We start from the raw sequence: 27148 nt of genomic DNA, 5'->3' as shown, positions 1-27148 counted from the left end.
TCAGTTACGTCTATCACTTCACCCGAAGATAAACTAATATTCAAAGAAGGGAAAACAAATGATCTTAGATTTATTCTTAAGAAACATATCGATGCCGAGAGATGCATGCTTCTAACTTCGAATAGTCCGAAAAACGTGACGATTCTGGATACCGTTAGACAAAGTCGTCGTAAATTTCTCAAAAAATGGCTTGACGATGACAGATTTTGCAGTTGGTTAGTTTGCACTCAACTCTCTGATGGGGGTGGATTTTGTATTCACAAAAAGCCAGCTGAGTTGTTGAATCAGTTTGCTTGTTGATAAACTGTTGTTGTTTCGCGCTTGAAGAAGGGGTGTCTTCAGCCCAATATAATTTCTAGAATTTTCAAATTTGCCCCCCCCCCCCCCCATTTTGGGCTGGCTACGCCACTGGTACAGTACATAAATTACTCTATACATATCGTAATGTATTAGAAACATCTGTTTTACAATTTGAGTACATAACAAAGGGAAAAAAGTTTAAAAAAAAAAACGATCAAAGAAGTTACGAAAAACCCGGCTCAAACAACCAAAATGGCGTACAGTATCACTGAAACTGTATACCATGTGACTGAAGCTTAGTGATTATTCGTTCATAATCGTAATATGTCGCAATTGTCTACTCTACGTTATTCACGATGTAAATGACGAAAACCAATAAGCCCAAAGCACTGATTTCCTTGATCACAATGATCCAGTTTAAGGGCTTAGATCAGGGGTCGGGAACCCATGGCTCGCGAGCCATATATGGCTCTTTTGGTGACGGCATATGGCTCTCAGAAAAAAATATTATCCCAAGACTAAGCTTACTATTGTTACGAGATTTTAAACTTTTTTATAGCCAAATTTGACAGAAAATTCCCAATACGTTTGAGAACGCGCGTCCAGCACATGTCTATGTTATGTAAGATAATTACCAGACAGGCATTGTGACAAACAAGGGGATTCTGGAACATATATTGTGACATCACAAAGCGATAGAGTTTTAAAAAACACTACGGAGATGCCTAAACGAAAAAGGGTGATGAGTATCGTAGACTTCAACTTGTGCTGCATGTGAGCAACCGTTCAAGGCCCGCAGCGACTACATGCAGCATCAGAAATCACATTAAATGTATATTGACATTGTATGTGTTGATTTTTGAGTGAACATTTCAGGCCTGATTAAGTGAAGAAATGTTGTATGGCTCGCACGGAATTGCAATTGAAAATATGTATATTTTATGGCTCTCTTGACCAAAAAGGTTCCCGACCCCTGGCTTAGATATTACAGTACAGTATTATCTTTTATATTTTCATGGAGTGCGTTCGTTACCTCGAAACAGCGTTATGGAGTGCGCGTTCGTAACCTCGAAACAGCGTAAGTCGCGACCGTCGTAACCCGAGGACTCCCTGTATATGTAAAATATTCAATCATATTTTAGGTATGTTTAACACAATTCTGTTAGTTTTCGCGGCGAATTTGGCAACTCGCCACGGTGAACCGCTACATTACACCGTTTTTCTTTATCAATTTTACCCTTCCATTTTTTGGTGTTCCGAGGCGAGATGAAAAGTGTAAGTGTTCCGTGGACGAAAGAGTTTGGGGAACGCTGCTGTACCTGTACGCAATCTTATTCACTATCCTAACATATAGTACCGGAGTATTTGGACTACTGAAGAAAACCCAAGTCCTGGAATGCTGATACAAAGATGGATGAATCATTTATTAGGATTTCAAATAGTTAAAGTAATATACCAATCTACTAGAAAAGTTTTTACTTCCGATGGACTGTCTGGATATAATTGTCTTTTACGCCAAATGAAACAGGCGCGTGGGCCACACATATCATGTCGTCAGACAAAACGGAGGAAAAAACGCACACTACGCTATCAGACAAAAAAGAGAGAAAGTACAGCGCTCCCACTGTAGACATGAAAAATGCTCATTCGCCAGCGATGGTTTCCACCCATGAGAACCCATGTTTCACAAAAACAACTTGGCGTCATATAGCTGAAAGCTTACTTGCAGAAAGTAATACAAGGCAGTGAAAGAGCTATCGTTACAGAAAATGGCTTAGCTTCAGCGTACGGCCATACGATAAGAACTGCGTCAGCGTATAATGAATATTTTGGTAATAAAACACTATAACGCGAGCAAAAAAACGTAGAATCCATACTACAAACTGGGTTGGAACCCCTGAATCGAAAGTACATACATTTTACTAGGACAAGGTTTGGGAAAATGAGAGAAATCTCAATAGATCCGAACGCGCTAAGAGACGTATTGGAAACAACTAACCCAAACGTGGTATTATGTGCGGGGCAAATACCAAGGAAACTGATCAAAATCAAGGAGATTAAAAAGTTTACGAGGTAACCGCAAAGAAAATTAACATTTTCTCTCCGCAATTGCCTTGGAGAATTTTAGGGTGGAACGCCCAAGAATTTCTGGAACTCATCTATAGTAAATTTCGTACTAGCCTTCTTTACTGTTTTTTTCATTTTTGCCAAGTCGTTTTCGGCTTTCTTCGCCCCTTTCTTTGCTTTTTCAAGTTGTTTTCCGCGTGTGGAAGGTCATTTTGCATTTGAGCTAATAACCTTTTTTTTACTAATATATCTTGTCTACGTTTTTCTTCTGTTGTATTGATATCTTTGTGTCGTTTTTGGGTGTGTTTTATAAGTTTCAATCTGTTTTAAAGCTTAGTTTGCTCTTTCGGTAACCCCGTCTTCTTACGTTTTGACCAGTCAAACACCATTTTCTATAATTGCTTTAGAAAATATAATCGTACAAACATGCAATACTTATCCCTCCTTCTGGAATCTTTCTTGCTAGGATTGGTATTCTGAACTGGTGTTGCCGGTTTTTTGTGGTGCTGCGGTTCGGTAGCCTTGTACCTGAGTAATTTACTTTTATGGTCTAAACCAGGGCTTCCCAAACTTTTGAGCTCGCGGCCCCTTTCAATATCTTAAAATTTTTCTCGACCCCTGTTCAACGTTAATAATGCTAGACACTTCGAAATATACATTTTTGGTATTTCAATGACACCGTGAACTTTCATCTTTTAGTGGGCCCTCTCAATAACCAAAACAATCACACATTTATTCAGATGAACGTCACTCAATTATTTAGTGCGATGGGTGCCACTGCTGTACAGCAAGTCCAGTCGTGGCTCAATGTTTGTTGATGCAGGCATCAAGTATAATGAATCACGATGTCTGGCTACCGACGGCATGGTCCTAATCCAGCGTTGTTGCCTACTTTTAATGATCAAATTTGGCATAAGGCAGCGGTTCGTATGGCGCCAAATTATCAGGAAAAAACCCACGGCGCACCTACTCGAAAAAATGATGCCTCCAACAATTTTGTGATCGATAATGTATACTTTATGCCTAAAGTTTATAAACATGTAAACTTGAAAAATAAAGGCAAAAGTCACCATTTTAGCTAAACTCGGTTAAGCAAAGAAATAACTGCGGCCCATACGAAATTGTAGCAAGGGTTTACCCTACGTAACAGAAAGGTTACATAAATTACGTATCAGAAATTTATTGATTTATATAAACATCGTTTACAATAATATTAAAATAAAACATAAGACTAAATAAACTATGTAAAATATTCAATTATATATTAGTTAATATTTAACACAAATCTCTCAAGGCGCACTTAACAATTCGCCTCAGGGGATCGCTGGCTTAACTATTATAGCCGGCATTGTTATACAAACGCGACCTAGCCTGAATTTTAAATACAATTTTAATATAAGCCCTCCCCTTAAAATATATAAGAGCTTGTTGATAACGCAAAAATTTTGTTTACGTAGTCCATAGCAAAATCTTTTCTACTCGTTTTAAATGGTTAATAAGCTATGTTTAGCAGTTATTTCAATTAAAAACGTTTCATTTATAAGTGAATGGAAATCGGTTTTTATATTTCGAATTCTCTACTTTGTAAATTCGTTTTTTAAAAATCCCCCATAAATAAGTCCTAGTGTTATTTTGTAAAAAACAAATTGAAGACAATGTATTCTTTTCAAAAAAAACACGGTATAATGATGTATTCACTCGAAATCGTGAGATTAGAGATAGAAGTCTAAAAAAGTACAATAGATATAGAACTAGCCTAAACCTTAATACAACTAAATACTCCAATATTAGTCAGGTTAATACATCCTAGACACAAAATAACAAAACTAATATAAACATTCAAAATCTCAATAATCCATTTACCATCAATCAATATTCAATACAAGCGCCACCACTTATCACATAATATTAATCATTGGATATACATGGAAATATCATTGCACATGCAAAAGATATTCGGCAAACTCATTAAAAACACCTAATACGGTGCGTTGGACTTGTGACAATGTAAACTGTCATGTTCACAAAACGATCCCAGTGGTGCCTCTAGTTTTTTTTAAGTGTTTTTCTCTGCTTATTTATGTTTACTCATCTATAGAGTATGTATATAACTTACGGATGATTGCACTCGGGTTCTTTTCATTTTTTCAGGATGTCGGGGCAAATTTGTCTTTTGACACTTCCTATGAACCTCTGAAAATTAAATTACGAATTACTCACAATTCTTTTCATCAGGCAGCAAAATCAGCCTTTTGGCAAACCATAGTAGTATTTCAACTTTGATTCAACTTTGCTTCAGACGTTGCAGAAATTTTGTGGTTCTATTATGAGATAACAATGTCTGCTATTTCATGAGCCCATAGGTTATGATAATCCCTTATCTGTGTAGCTTTAAATAAAAATAATATTTAAACTTAGCCATTTTGCAAAAACAATATCGAATAATAAAAACACAAAACGGGTTTCAATAGTACAATAAAATCAAACATTTATCAAAATTGGTGTCATGGATTCTTATTTTTACTGATGGATATGTTACATCTTTAATAATACGTAGCAAATACGAAGTATTGCAACGGTATTTTCGCAAAAAACAGCAGAATTTATCCATTGCATAATACGTGAGCTCGTTTACTCAGTGCAGGTCATTTTTATAAGACAGTAGTTTCAAAATCAGATTCGAGCTACAGGGATTTTGCAATATTCTTCTTTCGATTATTTTTTTTAGAGTGGAATTTTACATATAATTTTACAAACTACCAGCATACGCTACTAACCTTAATTTGCCCAGGCATATAAAGTAGGTTTCTTATCATGGGCTCACATATAGAAAAAGTATTCCTTAACAATAATTCCAACAAGTATTTCTAACTTTGTTATACACAAATACAGCGACAAAGATTAAGTAGCAATAAACAAACAATCCAAATACGTAATAATAATTACAAAAACGCTTAAAATTCATATCCAAATAGTCCATATCAAAATATCCTAACGGCAGCCATTATCTTAGCCGGTAACAATAAGTAAAATACATAGTAAGTAAAAATAAAAATAAAAACAATAAAATTTTAACACATTCCCATAAGTCCGTTTTCAAGATTCAGTGTAACTGTAGATTACGTGAGCGGGTTTCAATATTTCCCTCTTATATTTGTATTTTACATATCATATAATTTGTATCATTCAAATGTATAGAGGACTTGCACGGGTCACGTGACTTTGTTACTGGACGGGAATAAATCAAAAACGTCCATTTGGCTCCTGTCAGTATCTGTATATAACTTACCTCATATACCTTACCTTATATAGCAATTGATTATTAATTCCTTACTGTCTTACATAAGTCAAGTCTGCAACTGCAAGTAGGCCCACGCCTAGGCCTAATAATAACAGTAGTTTGTCATCTGCTTTCCATTGAAATGAGGGAGCTTATGGATATTTGAAAAAATTGATAACAGCACATTATGACTCACCATCAACGAAGTGCTGTCCGCAAACAGTGAAACACAAGTGAGATGGCTTCTGGACTTGACACCAAGCCTTTCTGCCAATAGGCAATAGATGATATCCACATTGCGCGACGTTCCGGATCTTTTGAAAACAGTGGAATATAACTGAAGATCCATTTCGTTGTCTATACTATACGTACAGCCAGCGGAACAATACGAAATACCCATTTTCAACAGCCAAACAAAACGGAAACGTATAATCCGACTTGCAACTGACAGGAGCCAAATGGACGTTTTTTTTTATTGCCGTCCAGTAAACAAGGTCACGTGACCCGTGCAAGTCCTCTATAAGTTGAATTATTTCCGACTTATGCTGAGTTGACGTTTATTGCGTTGAATCGCAAAATATTGGCTAAGTAAGCACGGTACTGCATCTGAGGTCATTCGATATCGAGAGCTGGGCGGAACTGTTCCCATACATTCGAATTTGGCCGTATTATAGCCTCTTGGTTTGTGCAATAAGTCCCTGCCATCGGTAAATTTTGCAATTCCCTCTGGGACATATTTTCATTGCCCTGAAGTGCCAAGTTGAAAGTTTGCGAATGCCCCATTACATCCGTGCAAACATTAGGTCTTGCAGCCATGCATCATTTTCCAGCTGTGGGTAGTATTTTCTTTAAGAAACGCTGTTATCGGCTCCAACAAATCAACAAACTTTTCCAATACGTTGCTGGTGGACAACCATCTCACACTACAACACAAAGAGACATCTCTCAGAAAATTTTCCAACTTAAAATCTTTAACAAAATCACGAAACTGTCTGTGGGTTTTTTCAGATAAGCGAATGAAATGTACAATTTCAAGGAAAGTTTTCATAACGGCTTCGCAGGTGAAGTATTTGGCTGCCAGATGTTCACGATGAAAAATGCAATGTACTGGGGAAAACTCTGGATCAGTGTTCCCTCTAACGTGTGCGCGCGCACACAGCTTTCAGACGCTGCGCACACGCATAGATTTACTGCGCACAGACGTATTTCGATGTAATGTAACAATGTTCTCGGTTGGCAGGTTGAGAAAGTTTGTTGTTGGCCCACTTATTACCCGGTTAGAACGCCAAAATTTCTTCATTGATTTTTGCACAAATATTAGGCATTTCCAAAAAAGTGCGCACACACCAAAATTCCTGCGCACACATACTACAAATAATTGGAGGGAACATTGCCTGAATCCTTCTTCATAAGTCCAATTGATCCAGCATTCTTGCCCACCATCGCTGGCAACACTAATAAGCTTTAAAAGGGTAACCTGAGCTTTTGCTAAGGCTTCTTCGAGTGCGTAAGGTGTCGAGTGCGTTTTTTATATTAGTGCCACGAGTCGACTCTTTCAATATAAGCAGATCAACAAGCTTTTTTTTCATTCATATCTCGGGAAATATAGCGAACAAATACTGATAGCTGTAGATTATCTTGTATATCAGTTGATTCGTCAAGGACTGAACTGAATGCTAGATATAGGCAATTTACAAGGAAAACCAAATCATTCTGCATTGTAACTGTTTCATTGGTACTAAATTGGGAGAAGCGCCTTAGTGTAGTACGGCGCAAAACCGGTGTTTGAGCACAGTTAGAGTATAAGTGTTTAGTACGAGCAATATTTCATGATACAAGAGAGCAATGCTCAAATATATGGACACGCAATTCCCCAAACATCATATGCGGTGACTTAATAGTACCTGTATAAACAGAGCACCACATCACAGCAATCAAACAGACAAAATCACGGTGGTCGCAAATTGGTTGACAACGATATTATCGACGTATTGGAAATGCGCACCCCCTACTACCCCTCGTTCAAATGTAAAAACGCGAAACCTTCAAAGATGGTTAAAAGAAACACAACTCTACCCACCTGCCAAGTTTCATCTTTTATATCTGTATGGATTTTCAAGCTTTTGACAGCTACGAGTTAGTTCAGTGCCACCGCGCTCTGTGTTACGGTCTATCTACTTGGGCTTCTAATTGCATTTCTGACCGTCATATATTTTAAGAACACGGTTATTCCGAACAAAACAAAGCACCACATTACAGCAATCAAACAGACAAAAACATGGTGGTCGCAAATTGGTTGACAAAGATATTATCGACGTATTGGAAATGCGCACCCCCTATTCCCCTTCCTACCTGTAATGCCAGACGCTTCTTCTTTGCAAAACTAACTTATTCGATTTATCACGGTATTATAGCAGCAGATACCACAGTCTACAAATATATTCACACCAAGCGAAGCATTTCGACCACAGTCTACAAATATATTCACACCAAGCGAAGCAGTACAGTACCGGTCGCGGTACGGTTTACCGTACCTTTAGACCACAGTCTAAAATATATTCACACCGAGCGAAGCAGTGAAGTACGGTTTACCGTACCTCTAGACCACAGTCTACAAATATATTCACACCAAGCGAAGCAGTACAGTACGGTCTACCGTCCCTTTAGCATCACCGCCATTCACGGGTAACCTCGAAAAACTTGCGATTTGCGGCGATCCGCCGTCACGCCAACGTTCGATGGCACGTGATCAAAAAGAGGAGTGCCTGCGTATGCGTCCGCAGCACGTTTAGTGACGTCATAGCAAACAAAACTCACAGAGCTAACAGAAATATTTGAAATAAATAAATGTAATAGCCTTCTGGAGGAAAATTTCATCTTTAACCACTAAAAATTTCAAAGCAATTGGTCCAGTGATCAAAGAGAAAAGCGGTTTTTTAATATTTCCACTAGTTGTCCAAAAAGTATCAAAGAACAACAAGAACACCAAAACGATCGTTATGTCCACTAAACGTGTCCAATAACAAAACTAGCTTCAGTTGTTGCATCGGAATCCTTGCCAAATGATATCACAAATTTCTGCTGTCTTTTTAGTAATAATTTGAACTCGTTTAATTCGTGTTTCCATTCGGTTGATATACGAGGTCTAGTGAGAAGTTTTCTTGATTTGTTGCATGGTGCCGTTTAACATTGCTGACTTTATTCGGACTTAGCAGCCTATGACAGAGCAAGCCCAAAGGTTAATTTTCTTGACTAGTGAATGAGTGTTCTTCCTCCCATTCTGTTCTCGTCATTGTATTTTCATTTCTTACTTGGGTACATATCGTACAGTAACTGAGACTAACTAACCACATTACCCCCAACGCATCAATAAACATTGACCATTATATCGTAAGATTTGTCGCTTGGCTGATTTGAATTCAAAATTCCACGCTACAATGATTTTCATAGTAAAGCATACTTTGTCCTATGCATTGATGAAAGCTTCTTTGCAGGTTTTATTAAATTTAAAAAAAAACGCTTCACTACAGTTTCTCTTAGGTGAAATTTGGATAATAATTCCTGTTAGCGAGAAGAGACGCATAAAAATTTGCATGCCACTCGCGAGCAGCAGTTTGGCGACCGTTGGCTCGAATCTTGCTGAACGCAGATCAATAGTTAGGAATTGTTTAACCTAAATAGCGGTAGTTTGATTCATACACACACACATATATATATATATATATACGGGTGTCTAGCCTATGACAAGACTCTGTTCCGAATCCTAATTCGTTTCCTATCTATCTTATTTGTAAAAGACAATTTCATTGAGTTGCTTTACGAATTTGACGTTTCTTATCTATATTATTTATATAGGGGAAATTATTTTTATTAATAATAACTTTTATTATTGTCACAGACAAAGTTTCTTCGTTTTATTTCGTATACATTTGACATGGGGTTATCTCGAGAGAAATCGGTCATTGCACCTCGTCGAATGACCGCTAATAAACTACTCCCTTCAAGGCGATTGCATCCCATTTTCGTGGGCAGGAATAGACATTGCGGCGTAAACAAAATCTTTTGTCGGTCTTCTCTTATTCTCTCGTTTTTGTTTGTTTATTATCTCGAATCATTGCCAGTCGGCTGTTTGCAATTCATTTGTGTTAGGAGTTTGCCGTTTACGTAGTATTAATTTATTTGTCATGTTAAGGTGGTTATTTGCTTGTTTTTTGGATACATGACTGGTTTTGATTCGTATTGTATAATTAATTTAACGTTGCTATTGTTTTCGTATTTTAGAATCAAGTATGTAGTTAACCTGCTTGTTGGGTTGGTCGTAAACTTTAGCAACCCTCAACAATTGAGCATTCGTATTCTACAATGATCACTTTGACCGTTGCGTCTCAACAATGATCATTTGACCTCAACATTACTTGATTTGGACCGCTACATTCTACAATACTGTGATCATTGTGTCTCTACAATACTGGAATTATTTCTGTATTTGTTCTCATCATCACACAATTTCGTCTTTCATTTATTCGTCTTTATCAGGGGTCACCAAACTACGGCCCGCGGCGTCATTTTATCCGGCCCGCAATAACACGCTAAAATGGCTAAATTTTTTTCCAAGAAAGATTTCCCCGAGCATCGTCTTCCTTGTTTATTTCGTAACTTTGACCAATCAGCAAGATGCAAAAAAACGTGACGTAATAAAAAGCCTCTTCGCATCTCAGCTCAGATAACCTTTGTCATCCTGACAGATTTCCAGTCGTGGTTGTAAACAATACTTCGTTTTTGCGACTTTGAATGCTATTCGTTAGTTTTTGATTGTGTTTCGGAAATTTAAGTATGAATCAAATAAGTCAACTATCATTTGCATCTTTAGGAGTTGTAGTTTTAATAGTAGTAATAAAAAATTAGTCTAGAAATAGCTGTGAAAAAATAGGCCAAAATTCTCTACCGGTACGCAACGTTTTCTGCGAAAGATGCACTTGTACACTCGTGGCGCGTGCTTTCGACGAAACTGTTTACGTTTCTTGTGCTAAAATAAATGTTGAATGTGCATTTTGCGCTAACAGTACTATAATCCCTCGCGTACTGCTCCAATTTCATAAGTCACACTAACTTTTGTACTGCTCAAATGCGGATATTCATGTAGTATGTTACAATAAAAATTAAAGTTCACCCGATTTAAATAAAAACTGCGCCAGTGGATAGATCTGAGTGAAAATAGAAAACAATACCAAGTTTATAAAAAACGGTCAAGAAATAACCGAGATATCGGAATTTTAGTACCGCCCGACAGGGCAATTATTTTCATAAGGATTGTATTACTTTTTTGATAAGAACTGTAATAAATATGAAAAAATTACACATGTCAATCACTAATATTGAGACTATTTCGGGATTTTATTCTGGTAACGGTCATTGACACCGCCGAAAGATCGTCGCAAATAAACGCTGGAGTTGTGCATGATAGTTTAATTTGCACTACGTATAAAAGGGGGGAAGCGGAATTTTTAAAAGCGTCGAAAGCTGAGAAATGTATGCGCCAATGAAAAAATCAAATACCAGATATGTTGTTTATTTTATTTAAATTATGTCTAAATTTCATGAAATTCCAAGCTACAGCAGGCAGTCCGTAGTCGTTTTTAGCAGTAGCAGTATTCCAACACGGCGTAACAGTACTTAGCAGACATGAAGCGTACATTATTTTGGCGCGAAATAGCCGATTTTGTAACATTCCTAATTCATGACAGCAACGTTTTGATAACAGCTAAATTCAGGATAGTTGTCTAGATATAGAAATCTTGTACATTTGTTTTCCTAGGATTTTTTTGATCTATATTTTGCGATATAGATAGAATTAAATATTTAAGTCTTCAGAAATGTAGAATATATATTGTTAAATAAATTGGATGAATTTCCCAACTTTTGTGAATTTATTTTATTGCATTGACAAAAATATTCATCCGGCCCGTTTCAACCCAGTTTGAGTCATACCCGGCCCGCGGTCAAAAAAGTTTGGTGACCCCTGGTCCATATCGTACTTGTAAATGTAGGCTGGTATTTTATCGACTGCATTATATTTCGTTCATATTCAAAGTTGTGGAGTTGTTAATTATCGAGAAATCTGGCAGGTTATACATAAAAGGAAGTTAATAGCGCGAAGTGTCACCGCCCAACACTTTATAGGCTTCTTGTAGAGCCTCACCATAAGCACTAAGTTGCTTATAATCTACAATTATCATGAACATACACTGAATGACAGAATTTTTAACCACCCGATTATTGAAAGATAAAGAATCTCAAATTGTATAATCGAGGCACCTATGTTATGTGAAAAAATATTTCCTACTTGCTTATTTTGTGATTTGTAGTGTAGGCTCGCAAAATACTTTTTGACTGCTGCAATATGACAAAGCCAACATTCTACCAAATACGAGTCATACTTCAGAAAAATTCGGCATATTGTGTAATTAAAATTTTGAACCAACGAGCATGGAAATGTATTCTTGAAAATATTCTATAGGCTTCCTGTGTATAATTTATTTAAAGAGTAGCAGTAACATCGGCGAATATTTAAACTAAAATATATATACGCCTGAAATTTCCTCGTAGTCATACGGTCATCTCGATTAAAAAATCGCTTTTTCAAAATATTCGAAAACAGAGGATTAGATTTATTGTGTTCATTGGTCTACTTACAAAATTCGTAAACACAAGCTGTAGAGAATCCATAATTCTTCTCAATACAGCTATCAGGTAATTTGTATTCACAAACTGCGTCCAAATGTTTCAACATAGAATGTTCCAGTAAAAACGGACGGCCCGGATCACCAATTAGAATTTTAGTTTCAGGATGGAGTTTGTGAATAGCTCTTAATAAATTAAACAATCTGGTTACAATTGATTCTTCATAAAACAAATCTCCAATTAATATTACATCAAATACAAAATTATAGGAGTTTATAGACATGGAATTGCACAAAATACGAAAATTATGGATACTTTGTTTATCATAACAGTTTTCGTGATCCAATAATATATCGTTTCCATAATATACCAGTTTCGCAAGGAGTTGCACAAGGGCATCTGAATTGAAACACACAAATGATTAATGTTTCGTGTTGTCATAACACATTGGTCGCAGCAATGATGATGTTTGTAATTTTTAATATTCATATTTAAACCACGGAAGACATCACAGATGACCTTTACACCAGTTTTGCTTAAACAGAGAAAGCGGAAAACATGCGCGGATAATATGAAGCCATGGAATTAAACTATTCGCACGAATGTTTAGTGCACGGAACCACTAATCATCACACAAATGAATTGCATTACAATAGACATTGTTAAAAATACTAATGTAACTAATAGGCAATAAATAAACGACACAGCATCTAACCTTCTGAAAAATTCAGTTCCATATTCAGTTTAACAGAGGTTAAAGCGATCGGATCAATATCATTCGCTACCACATGATTGGCTCCACATTTTAACGCCGATATCACAGACGCACCACATCCACTTCCTATATCCAAAATATTCTAAAAACATGGTAGACTTTATCAAACTGACTATATTACGAAAAGTATTTAGCCATATATTTCCTTGAATCATAAGCTCACATAATATATATATACATTATTTTCAGTTTTTATTTCCACTGTAATCGTCTGAAAATCTGTCATATATCTATCGACAAATCCGATCTATTCATGAACAATTATTCTATCAGTCACCGAACAGTATTTCCCGCATTTTGTCGGCCATTACTCTTTATCAGGTCAGTCTTGGAAAACAAATGACCTTGGTACAGGAAAGGATTTTCATATTTATCTTGGGTCGCAAAAAGAGATTAAGACGGTTTGATGATATGACCAGTTACAGAATCTCGTCTGGTTACCAGTTCATGTCGGGTATAGGAATAAATGACCCTTTATTTGTTCAAGGTGCATGGTCATACTTGCAGGTTTAGGTGAAGAATGTAAAACCCGAACCCGAAATTATTACCTTTTCCTTAGTGATACTTGGATTATCCAATAAGAATCTCGACAAAGCTTGTCCTCCAGGCCATAAAAATGCCCAATAAGGGTCAGGCACGGGACAATGTTCAGGAGAAGACGTCCAAAGATCACACTCCGTGGTAATTAAATGTAACTGAATTTCGGGAAGCAAAGGTGTAGCTGTTAATAAAAAATCGGAATGAATAATCAAACTGAATTTGGATTGGGAACTCAAATTGTTACGAAGTACAACTGACCCGATGGCTTTGTTATTTTCCGGATGATGTCTGATGTCTCACTTGAACTTCGTACGTTGCGCACGGCTAATCTGACAAATGTACGCTGAACGCAACGGATACTCGATATCATATATTCAGTGGGTCAAGTCGTACTTCTGCTAAATTCAACATGACAGTACAGATAAAAAAAAATGGACTGGGTGAAGTTGCGCGTTCAGACAAATACTCCTGACCGTATATTTGAGGCGAATTATTATCTGAATCTGACTCCTGTTGACGAACAATATACCAACTTACTAAGACGTCAAGGCACAATCCCAAAGTCTGGAAGCCAGCGGCAGAAAAAATTGCAGGTTCGCTTGCCTACAATTCAAGACCACAGCATGTGCTTTTTGCAAATTCAGTGCGTTCCATACGCAAAAATAGGTTTCAATCACATCGACTTTTATCAGAATTATGACTTTATGAGCACTTATTATTATTGATGATAGGGTAAAATTTGAATTGGAAATTGGTTTTATTCGTAATTAATAGCATATTCTTTGAAGTAGTATTTATTTTGAGTCAGTAAACTTATTCAAGAAATGTTGTTCCGGACAATATAATACATATTTATTTCAGCATGTGAAAAATTTCAAAATAGTGCGGCATTTCAGCAAAAAGGTGTGATGTGGGAGTGTTCATTAAAAGTCGGCGGTGTTTGTGTTTATTGGCAAGTTTGAGAAAAAATATCCTGTTGTAAGTAGGAATCTACTATTGTATTGTACAATATACAGATACAATTATTCCATGTTTTTTTTACATGTATATATATTGACTGTAAAATTACAATAACCTTAATTAACCATGAATACTGGGAAATGTGATATATATGTTGGAATATGACAACCAATGGATTGAATCTTCAAATGGAATACAAATTGAATGTAGAAATTCCACATGGAATTGGGGAAAAATAATTTATGTATCAAATTAATATTCTCATTAAGATGAAAATGCATGGCTAATTAACTTTAGGCGAGCTTTAGATGATATGAATTACCCTATACAGCTATATAAATTAAAACAATACTTACGATTAGGAGGCAGTCTAATGTATTAATAATTTCGTTAGTCGGAGCCTTATTACTGTATTAAGACCATTTTACAAATGCATTTTGTCAATGCCTACAATAATGCTATTTTCCTGTTTGCTCAATTCATTACTTGTTAATCTTTACAGATGCTTAATAAGACTAGAAGACTGGATTTGAAAGTCCCAAACTAAGCTTTGTCTATTTTAAGTAATGGAATCCAGACGTCATAAAGATCTGCTAACTTCATTATTGGATTCTAAAAATTTCTTCTTTGGAGTCAAAAATTTATCATCAGAAGAATCACAATGTCTCCTAGATCCTGACTTCATTAATTTTTTTCTTAATTTCCTGAGGGAATCATCGTTTATTGTGTTAAATAATGATTGCTCCATTGCGAATGTCAGTGAGATAGACACAAAAAATGGACCACAATTTACAGAAGTAGATTCACGATGTATGCCATTGCAGGAAATGCAAAAAATGAGTACCCCAAAAGTACGAGATGATATTGCAACACCTATGTCATTTAGAGACCTTCACACTTCTTCCCTGAATAATGAACAAACACCAAAATATGGCACACAGACTTCTATGCAACAAGATCACAGTAAATACTCTGGCCAACGATATAAAACAAAACCACTAAGTCTGAGTGATTTTCTTAGTCCTGAAGCTGTTCACATTCAGTCACAAAGTTCATCAAAAAAGAAGGCTCATAAATCTCGATTACAGAAAGGAAGAAGAATAACCCCAGTTTCGGAAGAAAAATGTGATTGTATCTCATCTTCTGCTAATAGCAGACAATTTTCAAGAAATGAAATATCTTTTTCTCCTCATTATGAAATGTCCAAGACGTCGGTATTTTCACCTCATGATACTAAAAGTCCTGTCAATCCTTTGTATTCCGAAGCAAGTCGAAGTATATCATTCAACATTGAGGAAGAATTCCCTAAACTATCAGATACACCTAAACAGTCTATAAACTGTAAACCTTCAAGGAGAATAAAACCAACAACTGTTACCGCTGGTATTAAGTCAGAACTACATGTATTATCTTCAGCAAGTGGGGTGAATATAAAAAACTCCGATAATCCTTTCACAACTGCTGTTCCTATAACACCTGCAAGTGGTATCGATCTGAATATTGAGCGCCATCTTCTGTTAAAAATGAAGAATCGTGAAAATGGTTCAAACACAGAGGTAAAGCATAATATATCAATGTTTGATATTAAACTAGATGGATTCAGGTTGATCAAAGCTGTTTTTTTCATATAAGCCTAAATAAATCTGTATTATATTTGCTTCATCATTGATATATCTCATTTTGTTACAGAAGAAAAATATGAGAATTCCGATAAAATCGATGGAAGATATCAGCCCTGTGAAGAAAACAACATCATTTCCGGATCCTACACATGTTTTTGAGTCTGACCGCATAACAATGTTGGTTTTCATTACAGAATAATAATACTGATAACAAATGGCAATAAGTTTTATGGCCTGGTTTTTATTTTTGCACAATCTTCGGCTGCAACATGCCATGTTGCTATATATTTTTAAAAGGGACCGAATTCCTCTGATTACACATATTGCTTTAAACGATATGACAATTGCCTCGGCAATAGCTTATCTAACATTGTCATAAATTTAGATTTCTTAGCATTGTCAAATCCATTGTGTAATTTCAAAAAGGAACTGGAAATTCGATTCACGAAGGAAAACTAGAAGAGTATTCAATAAATACAAGTTGTTAATATTTTTTAAGTTCTGTCCCAAATGGATAGCTGTAACAACTTTTTTGAGTTCTTTCTCATCAATGAAACCTCTGGTGACCATTATCACATGAATTTGTCATATACATTACGGTAATAAAGTAAAATTTTTAGTCATCAATGCTTTTTAATTATTTTTAGGCTTGCAGCATTGCACTCATATTTCATCAATATGCTGCTTGTCCCAAATATAATCACCGAACTACATTTTATTATCGATCTTTTGACTGCGTCATGCTGTGTTGAAAAACCAAACAACAGTTCTGCTCCATCATTATGCATCACAGGGAGTTTGTGTAATTCGTCAGATAGCAATATTGGTAAGAAAATCAGAATAATTTTTATGTAGTTGATGAAAATCGATATCATATTAATGAGTATATTAATAATTTATTTTAATGAAGTTTATTTTGAAAATTTGGAATATACCTGTCTCGGTGTTAAATAGTAAATTGGTAATTTGCATTTACCGGTATTTGACAAGAGTATTTATTTTGGTTCTGTATGCTTAATTTTTTGTATTGTCTATAGACAATCCAGGAGTCCAGCTATCTTTTTGTACCTCATCATTGTCTACAATATTTGAACCTCCAAACTTATAATAATATTGCTGCGGAGTAGTTTTGTACGATGTCAATGGCCATAAATTTTTAATATTGTAGTGATGTAGTTTATTAATCTTTTGCTGTTCAATCAATTCTAGGAGAACACACTGATTCTGTATTGAACACCAATGTTCTGTCAACTGCTGCAAATTGTGTTTTCTTCGCCATCCAAACTGTGCAATATCTTGTTTCTTCTGGTTTTATATCAATCTTGTCTCGTTCAACTCTATCGTTGCTTGTTCAAAATTATAGGATTCAGGTTACTAGAGAATATTTTTTATACAAAAAAGTGCCGGTATTCATTAAATAATTGTAGGGTAATTGTAACAGTGCTAAAATAGTTCAATGTTTTAGTTTACTGTTGTGATAAAAAAATAGCTACAGTCATCTATAAAAGTACCATATATTCATTCGTTTTTTCAGCGCTTCTTACCTTCATTGTCAAGTCAACTCTCAAACTTATGTGAAGAAATTGAGGAGAAAGAAAAAGATTTTTCTGGTGATGTAAGATGTTGTTTTTGTGTTCTCCATTATTTATCTGGGTTTATGGACATATGAAAATGAAGAATAAAAATGAGGCCAACATTGTTGTGTCTAACGTTTTACCCACTAGGCCAGCGATTCCCAAACTGTGGTACGCGTACCACCTGTGGTACGCGAGAGTCTTTCAGGTGGTACGCGACCAACTTTCAATAATTTGCAATGTTGCGTTTCAATTACCTTTAATTTGTGGTTTCGCACGTTTATGAAGCAACACTTATTTTGTTCAAGATGATCAAACGCCAATTACCAACTTTCATGACCTTTGACCGATGCTGTCAGCAAAATATTTGGCGGGAACGCTCTCCTTACCGGCCGTCTCAGACTACGTACGGTTGCTATTCGTACTTGCTTTCAAAAGCCTGCGGTGTGTGAATATTGCGAAATTTTGTTTAATTCAACTATTGACAACATGTCTAAACGAAATTACAGTCCAGCTTACATAAAGTACGGATTCATAGCTATTGAACACAACGGAGAAGTTTTGCCGCAATGTGTAGTGTGCATGAAAACGCTTGCTAATTCGGCTATGAAACCAAGCTTACTCCAACGACATCTTGACACAAATCATCCCGACAAGAAGGATCGAAATGAGAGTTTCTTTCAGCGACTGGGCGAGCAAGTGAAACGACAGCGCTTCGACAACACTGGCACAATTTATCAGAGAAAGAAGTGTGCTGTCAAGGCATCCTATGAAGTCGCTCTCCTGATAGCAAAAAATCAGAAAGCACATACCATTGGAGAGCGCCTCATTATGCCAGCTGCAAAGATGTTAGTAAAAAATGTACTTGGTGAAGAGGCGGCTGCAAAGCTAGTAAGTGTTCCCCTCTCCAACAATACGGTTAAGAACAGAATAGAAGAGATGTCAGTCGATATTGCTGAGCAAGTGATTTCAGGAGTGAAAGATTCAGAGTATGGTTTTTCCATTCAATTGGACGAGTCGACGGACGTTACAAATAACGCACAGTTACTTGTGTGTGTTCGTTATACACAAGAAAAGGCTGTAAAAACTGAATTACTTATGAGCAAAGAATTTCAGGTACAACAAAGGGAAAGGATATTTTCGAAGCATTAGACAGTTTTTTCAAAGTGAATAAACTGGACTGGGGAAAGTTGATTGGCTGTACAACAGATGGAGCTCCATCAATGCTAGGACATAAATCAGGCTTCAGAGCTCATGTGACGGCTGTGGCGCAAAACGTGACTTTTGTTCATTGTTTTATTCATAGATTCGCCCTATGCGCGAAAGTGCTACCTCAGAACATGTTATCATGCTTGAACCGAGTTATCAAACTAGTAAATTTCGTCAAAACATCTGCTCTGAATACTCGGTTGTTTAAACTTCTTCGTGAGGATCTCGGTTCTAACCACAGCTGTCTCCTCTTCTATACGGAGGTGCGCTGGCTCTCTCGTGGTAATGCAACAAGGCGCCTGTTTGAACTGCGACATGAGCTTCTGCAATTCTTCAAGGAGAAAAATCACGATTTTCAAAACGACCTGGAGAGCAAAGATTTTCTTACTAGATTGGCATATCTATCAGACATTTTTGAAGTTCTGAACAACTTTAACCTGTCGTTTCAAGGACCCAATCTAACTGTAACAGATTTCATTTCAAAGCTTAGAGCACTCATTCGTAAGCTGGACCTCTGGACATGGAATGTTAGCAATCAAAACTACGGAATGTTCAAATGCCTCACTTCTGTTGAGAAAAATCCTGATGGTGGCATTTCTAAAGAAATTATTGATCATCTTTCGCAACTAAAGACGGAGCTATTGAATTACTTTCCTGATGTTGCATACTGTGCTTACTTCGTCAACCCATTTTTCATTGATCCGGTTGATGTGCCTGTAGGGACCGGGGAACAAGAAGAACTAATAGACATTCAAACTGATGAGGCAGCAAAAATAAAACATAAGGAATGTTGTCCAATCAATTTCTGGTTGAGCATGGCATCATCGTATTCTAACCTAGTACGTCACGCTGTTTCCCAGCTATTGATTTTTCCATCTACGTGGGAGTGCGAACAAGGGTTTTCGGCTTTGATGGCCATCAAATCGAAAAGCCGAAATCGTCTTGGAACGCCAGAACATGACTTTCGATGCGCTGTCAGCAAAGCTCTTCCTCGCATTGACCAGCTGGTGGAGAAAAAACAACTACATCCATCTCATTAAAATTTTTAATTGGCTTCATTTTGTTTAATTTATGGTTTTTATCTCTTTCTGGAATGACATTTGTCAAATCTTAATGCTGCTACATGCTCAGTTTTCTTATCTACAGGTGCATAGTTTATGGTTTGAGATATTCTAGTCAAGTGTAACTTAGGTGGTACGCGAACGCTGCACAAAATTAAAAATGGTACGCGGGAATGAAAAGTTTGGGAACCACTGCACTAGGCCATCGTTTTCCTACAAGTCTCTATAAATCTGATATTTCTTTAAGGCTTTGGAATCTCAAGAAAAATTGCACTCACTGTCAGGTGTTCCATTTGAAGCTGACACTGATGATAGAAGTAATTTTCCTTCTGATAAATCATTTCATGCATTTCGAAAACATCGGGATTTGTTCTATTCTATTCTTAGAGAGTATGAAGACAGAAGAAATGACCCCAGTAAGTTGTTGAACCTTTTTTAAATATCTCTGCTTTGCAACGTTCTGATCAGCATTAATTAACATACTGTTTTGTTTAAACAGATTTCAATATTCAAAATCATCTTGCTGGGAAAATAAAGAATCTTGTGCTTCAAGTAAAATCAACAGCAACTTACAAGCCATTTATCAGGTATTGTGTCTTCAAACTTCTGTTCTAGATGATGCAATCACTTTTGCAAAAATATACAAGATATTTTCAATTAATGAAACATCTGTATGACAGTTGTTTATTAACTGGAATTACAAATATATGTTTTTAATCAAATTTGCTATAAATTTCATTAATTGATATTTTATGGTAGATTTATAATAAATCCGTTTCAGATAAATGAATGTTACGAATATACTGTTGTTGTTGTGGCTGATAACGAGTGACAAAATATGCATATTGATCTGAAATGAAAAACTTTGTTACTCGAATATTTCATGCATATTTGTATTCATCTGCTGCTTGATAAGGCTCTGAAACTGGTATTAAAACATATTTCAGACTGTTTGTAAGTCAAATGCTTCAAGGTGCAAACCTTTCTGAAATCTCGACACAGATGTCAAATAGAAGTTTCGCAAGAAGTAGTTTCAATGATAGCCACACAAGCAAAGGTGATCTTCTAACATCTCTTCGCCATGGTGATCCTGAAAAGTTTCGCAGACTTCAATCAAGATTTGTAACGGCTTCAAACCCATCAGTTCAAGGAAATAAAGCCAAGGATCCTTTAACAGAACAATGCCGTTTTTATGAAGGTTACATTTATTATGTGAATACTGCAGGACAATGACTTGTCACATTTCAAGTATTTACCTATTCAAATATAGTTTTAGGTTGTCAAATTGATCAAATATTTAGTTAATTGGTCAGGCAGTTTTTAGTTTGGGAGTACGAGTATATTTTTTGATATAAAAAGCTTAATTATGCTGCTGTAATTTTAGGTAAAAAATTGGCAGTTTTGTTTACTACAGTAAATTAATGTTCCGTAAATCGAAATGAACTAGTAGTTTTATATAATTTATTTTTGCATAAGGAATTTTTCTAATTTTTCTTCTAGAATTCATATTAACTGCTGACAGTTATGCGCTTAACACCCATCTTTGCAATGAATTGAGAGAAAGAATAAATGATATCGAGATTCAACAAACTCAACAAATACTGGACGATGCTTCTGCTGAAACGGTCAATTTTGCGAGGTCCATTGCCCTTGATATCATGCTTTATATATTGATTTGATTGGTTTTTACAGTTGATGTAACACTTTTCTTATAGTTGCTGTTTAAATAGAAATGAGAATTCAAACAGCAACAGTGGGTAGATGGAGGAAGTTGAAAATGTTTTGAAGATGACTATGGACAGTAAAACAGGATTCATAAGAATAAAATAAACAGATAATTTTAGCTTGGTCATATAAAAAATTAGTATTGCAGTGTACTGAGAATTAACTTGAATAATAAATCCCTAGCATAATTTACAATGTAAATTCAAGAATTATTTGTGCAGAATTATTTGAATAAATTATGGTTCATTTTTAGTGTTTCTTCGTCTCTTTGCACCATGATATCATCGATACGTGCTTTGGGTCGATTTCTTGGCATTGTGACTTTTCAACCTTATGACACAGGTAATAATAAAGCTTTCTTCAGGCTTATACTTTTCTATACATTCAAACACTTTGCTAATAAATTTTGTTAATCGTAGAGTATTATTTTAATATGTATGTTTACACTAGTTGATCATCAAATATATCCACATAAAAATTTTCAGGTGATGGTATCACACCTTATGACAGTCATACTTTTCGTAATATCGTTTCTGCACTTGAAAATTCATCAACTCAAAACTATAACTTGGTCACTGTTGCTTGGGTGACTGAATACTTGAAATCAGCAACTTTTTCAACAAAATCACTAATACCGGAAGCTGAAGATACAATCAAAAGATTATTCATGATTTACAGGTAAATTCGTTTTTAATCTGTGAGAATGTTTCTGCTTCGAGTCGAGTAATTAAGCGCTGGTAATGTTGGAAGTGCTGTCAAATTGTTGCAAGCAGAATTTTTTTCCTAATTGTATCGACTTGAACTATTTAAGTCTCACTTGAAGTGAGTCACTTCAATCAGAATTTCTAGCAGTTGTCCGCCACCATAATTTTATCTAAATACAGCAGCTCTTACATTTCTTTGGGTGCAAATAACTTTACCCAAGAGGTGAGTTTTCTTTACCTCTTGAGTGATTGGTATGACCTTGCTTTGAGAAAATATTTTACAAAAATTTTTGTTATTTTGTGGTAATATATATTTGAATAATCTCCCAATGTAAGATTTGGCGGTTATAGTAAAGTTATTGTATTGAAATTTGTGCTAATATTAATGATCCTAGATTAACTTGTAATAAAAAAAATGATGAAAATGGAATGTCATTGTTGATGCATTACTAACATTAGTAATAATTATTTCATTTTCAATATATGTTACATATATTACACTATGATCATATTTATATTGTGATTATTTTTTTATTTCTAGGGAGCATGCATACTGTGACAGGAAAGATTTGACAACTGGAGATGTTTTAATATGTTTGGCAATTTCATCCTTATTTGAAATGTCAATATTTCAAGATAATTTTTTCTATACTATGTTGAAAAAATATCCTGCTGATAAATATTGTCAAAAATCAATGAAATTATCAAGTATTGCTACACAATCCATGGAGCAAAAGGTAAATGACTGTGTTTGTATTCAGAGAAAGTTTGTTAATATCTCAGTAATATATGCATTTGCAAGCTTAGTTAATATTCAAATATGTCCCTTTCCAGTCACAATCGTATATATATATATAGTAATGAAGTAAATTATATATAACTATTTACCATAGATAATTCTGGAGCTTTTGTCCTTGTGTCTCCATTCCTAATGAGATGGCTCAGTGGATTGTGCAACGTGCTACGCGTCAGGGATATGCTTGCCATAGTACTTCTGATTTCCAGACATCAGTCCGAATCCTGGGTCAGGGTCAGCCCTGGGGTGGTTCAACTAATATTTCTAATCGGCTTACCTCTTTGTGCGATAGGCAATGATGTTACAGTTTTCTATTTTAGGGAGAACTGGGATCGCTGTCATTCGATGATTGTTGTTCTGATCTCATAAGTTTTTCATTAATTTATGACTGGTATCCATCATTGAAAGAAATTAGATCAACCATTATATCTTGTAATTCTGGAGCTGAAAAAACAAATCAATCCCAACAACCACCAAGAAAGATTAAACCTAATACAGAAAAAAAATCTGAAGAAACTTTAGCACAAAAGAAAGAGAAAGTGAGATATCTTGTGATTCTTGTTTCTTCATTTTGCCTAGTCTGTTAGAATTAGAAGTATTGTGCAAATTTGTGTATGAATTTTTTCGTCATGTTATGTCCTAACTCATATTAAGGATATTATTATAAAAGGAAAAAGTGTTTCCAAAACAAAATTACTGTAAAAGTTGTTTTGTGGCTATTAGGCTTGCAAAATTGTCGTTTAGCTTATTGTCTGCCCAGCTATTAAAATTACTTTTTTATACGATGCGAATTCACGCCTATCATGCCAAACAAGGCTGGTATGTAATGAGTTACTATTATTATTCTCATTCATTCTACATACAGCAACTTCAGTTGACTTTAGAAGAACATTTTTTCCGAGGTCAGCCATCATCACTAAAACGTACTGTTGCATTCGTAGCAGAACGATGTGCATCAAACTGTGTGAAACACATTCGAAGCATTGCTATGCTTAAGATTTGTGATGAAGCAGAACAACTCTTTAAACAAAGGTAACTATAAAAATGTGGTTGAATGTTTCAGCTACTCCCAAATTACTTTTATTGTAAATCTGGGCAAAATTCAGCAAGCATTCTTTAATATGTTTCAACAAAAAATATGAATGTCTCGATTCAAATTGGAAATCAGTATAAACTATATTTATTATGCGAGCCTTCTGTGCCGATTACAAATGTCTTATCAGATCTAGTCCAAATTAATGGTGCTGTAAATGTTCGTCATAGTAATCCATCTGGTAAAAATGAATCTTCGTACTGTTATCTGTAATATAATTTGAATGAATTGTTCCTTAAAAATTAATGAACATTGTTTCTAATTTTACACTCTTATTTTTTTCTTTCAGGATTGCTGAAGGAAATTATGAATTTGATAATTATTCTAAAGTTGGGATGACCAAGTATGACAAATATATTTTAGTTTAGCTCTAGTGCCACATACTCAAACAATTCTCAAATCGGCTGCTTCTGAGAGGTCGTGGTGCTTTGTATACTCATTGGTGAAGATGAATCATGGAAGTTATGAAATCTTTAATAATAACCAACATGACTATATATATTCGCTATGGAATAATTGTGACTACCGTAATTATGATAAGCTTCCATGTTTTTCCAGCAGTATGATTCTCATATGCGTTTAGGCAATGCTTGAGATTCTTTATGTTAAGTTTTTGATCACCTGTTCACAGGCAGGTTGTTAATGAGATGAAGTCTTCAGCTAATGTTCGAATGCATAAAGAAGCAAATGAATATTGTGATCAAGCTGTACCACAGTGCATGAAGGATTTGGCATCTTGCGAATCTGCAGATGGGGTAGAATATTTTATGTGAAAATAGTTTGCTATGTTTTTTTTTGTAGTTGAGTTTTTGGTCACCTTGCAATTGATGGCAAACATGTACGGATGAGGCCAATAAACCAACCCGAAGTTTCCTGCCTAGCAGTGCCGATGCGCTGGATTGCAGATTGTTAAATGCTTTTTTTTTGAGTATCCAATAGCGATATTATAAATTACCTAAAATTGATTAAGTGTTTATTTCCAATTGGATTTTAATTCATCTAAAATTTATTGCTCATGCCCAACGCAATAGTATACAATTGAAAATTAGATGTTTTATCCTTATCTTTTGTGAACTATTACTCAATTTTTAGGTTCTTAATGTAGCTACTGCCATTGCTAGGAAACGAGCAATTTCTAGCGTTTACTCTTGGCTAGGTACGAGGTTGGATGAATTAGTAAGTGTTTCAGTCAAAGCAAGATTGACGAAAGTCTCATCTGTAAGTAATAGTGTGCGCAATGACTTGCTACAAATTTCTTGATATATTTTTAGTATAGGTATTAATATTTAAAGGTAATTATTGAAACTTGTTATGACTGGCCGTTTTATAACGATGTTTATGGATCAAAACTTGTCATAATTTCGGAGTTTGTGGCTATTGGCTAATAATTATGGCTCTCTTATAAACCTTATTTGAAGTATGTTGGACTTTGTCAAGTGTATTTATTTGCAGTCAAACATAATTGGTAGCAACAAATAGGCAGAATATCTTTCACAATAGGAAACTGGAATTATATTGTGCTCTTTTATTGCAATAAACTTCACCTTGTTCCAACATCTTTGTGATACAAGTAACAACGGATCCAACAATATGAGACAAGTGTAATAAAGCATGGCCAATTAGTCACACTCCTAACAAAACATCTTCAAACTTAATTTGAACATTCTTTTAAGATGCAATAATTGCAAATGCATGTTCCCAAAAATTACTTGATTCTTATCTGCCAAGTGAATTTGTAAAACTAGTAAAACAAAATTCTTCCTATCTTCGATTTACTGTGTTTCAGAATATGAAGAAAGAAGAACCTGCGTTGCCTCCTAAGCTACAAGCTTCAATAATGGAAGAAACTGACAGCATTTTACCTAAGATTGAATCACTTTCTTCATTGCTGCACTTCATGAAAGAATACACTGTAAAATTAATGTTTCGCAATAGTTCAATGTGTCTGGTCTCTATTGATCCTTCAATTCCTGCTCAAATATCAGAAAGAGACATTTTATTTGTTCTTTCAGTCGCCTGTGCACTACTTGGAGAAAAACATTTCGATGCTTCTTTTATTAGTTCTAATGTTGGATCAGAGAAATTCGATAAAATGCAACAACTAATAACATCTTCGCTCCATTTAAAAAATTCTCTTCTTTTGTCGACGAGAGAATTAGCAAATCTTTTTGGATTATCTTTTGAGCAAAATGTGGACGAACTCGTTAGTTCCTCTCTTGTTCCTGCCATTTCTGATATTCAACTCAGTTGTTCCTGACCCTAATCACACAAGGCCTCGTAATCTCTGCCAGTTTGATTTAATATTGTCCCGATGGCATTCAATAAATATTTTGATATTTTAAGCCATTTTATGTATCTCTGAGGGGCTTGTTCGGCGATGCCCAAAATGCGTCTGTCGGTATTTATAGTTGTTAGTTTATATACTTAATTCTGCAATAGTCACTCCGAGTGGAAATTGTGAGGGTATATAGGTATGCAACTTATGTTGAGATATGATATGAAAATCGGGTTCTCGCAGAACGTGGCTTGACATGAAAGTATGTGTGAACAAAAAAAAAACGGTTGGGATGCGGAGTCTGGTTCTAAGATTGTGTGCGTTGTATTAATAATGTAGGCCTGCATCTGTCAACCAATTTCCTGAATATTTTACACCACTTCTTTGTGTATATATCAACCAATACAAACGCAAATTGTTTATTTTTTTTACAAATAATATTTAACTTGAAGAAGTAAGTCTTTTCTATAAAGGCACTACTTGGCA

At 35.4% G+C, this 27148-nt stretch overlaps 4 protein-coding genes across 5 annotated transcripts; 3 read left to right on the top strand and 1 right to left on the bottom strand.

The window, feature by feature from the left end:
* Nucleotides 1-11659: 11659 nt before the first annotated feature.
* Nucleotides 11660-14113, bottom strand: LOC120342398 (electron transfer flavoprotein beta subunit lysine methyltransferase homolog). The gene is made up of 4 exons (XM_039411210.2): nucleotides 13902-14113; nucleotides 13652-13824; nucleotides 13044-13185; nucleotides 11660-12727 (listed from the first exon to the last, which is right to left on the bottom strand). Exons 1-4 carry the CDS (start codon nucleotides 14011-14013, stop codon nucleotides 12333-12335), a joined length of 822 nt encoding a protein of 273 aa, XP_039267144.2. The 5' UTR covers nucleotides 14014-14113; the 3' UTR covers nucleotides 11660-12332.
* LOC120342584 (codanin-1-like) lies at nucleotides 14112-27147 on the top strand. 2 transcript variants are annotated; one of them, XM_078110603.1, is made up of 20 exons: nucleotides 14112-14236; nucleotides 14505-14621; nucleotides 15106-16159; nucleotides 16293-16402; nucleotides 16873-17051; nucleotides 17435-17595; nucleotides 17760-17840; nucleotides 20317-20485; nucleotides 20569-20656; nucleotides 21017-21267; nucleotides 21570-21708; nucleotides 22048-22136; nucleotides 22280-22472; nucleotides 23040-23235; nucleotides 23615-23833; nucleotides 24160-24326; nucleotides 24677-24730; nucleotides 25019-25142; nucleotides 25480-25605; nucleotides 26174-27147. In XM_078110603.1, the coding sequence occupies exons 3-20, from the start codon at nucleotides 15170-15172 to the stop codon at nucleotides 26642-26644; spliced, it is 3807 nt and encodes a 1268-aa protein (XP_077966729.1). In that variant the 5' UTR covers nucleotides 14112-14236; nucleotides 14505-14621; nucleotides 15106-15169; the 3' UTR covers nucleotides 26645-27147. The 2 variants fall into 2 exon arrangements, with proteins under 2 accessions (XP_077966729.1, XP_077966728.1); XM_078110602.1 differs by having other exon boundaries at nucleotides 16287-16402.
* On the top strand, nucleotides 17958-18951 carry LOC144420997 (zinc finger BED domain-containing protein 5-like). The gene has a single exon (XM_078111004.1). The coding sequence runs from the start codon at nucleotides 18289-18291 to the stop codon at nucleotides 18949-18951; it is 663 nt and encodes a 220-aa protein (XP_077967130.1). The 5' UTR covers nucleotides 17958-18288.
* LOC144421069 (zinc finger BED domain-containing protein 5-like) lies at nucleotides 18921-20254 on the top strand. Its single transcript, XM_078111255.1, has one exon. The coding sequence runs from the start codon at nucleotides 19023-19025 to the stop codon at nucleotides 20046-20048; it is 1026 nt and encodes a 341-aa protein (XP_077967381.1). The 5' UTR covers nucleotides 18921-19022; the 3' UTR covers nucleotides 20049-20254.
* Nucleotide 27148: the final 1 nt, after the last annotated feature.

Source organism: Styela clava, chromosome 3 (genome assembly GCF_964204865.1).
Source record: "Styela clava chromosome 3, kaStyClav1.hap1.2, whole genome shotgun sequence".
NCBI lineage: Eukaryota > Metazoa > Chordata > Ascidiacea > Stolidobranchia > Styelidae > Styela > Styela clava.
Note: the sequence above shows the minus strand (reverse complement) of the source record. Positions and strands in the feature narration are given on the sequence as shown.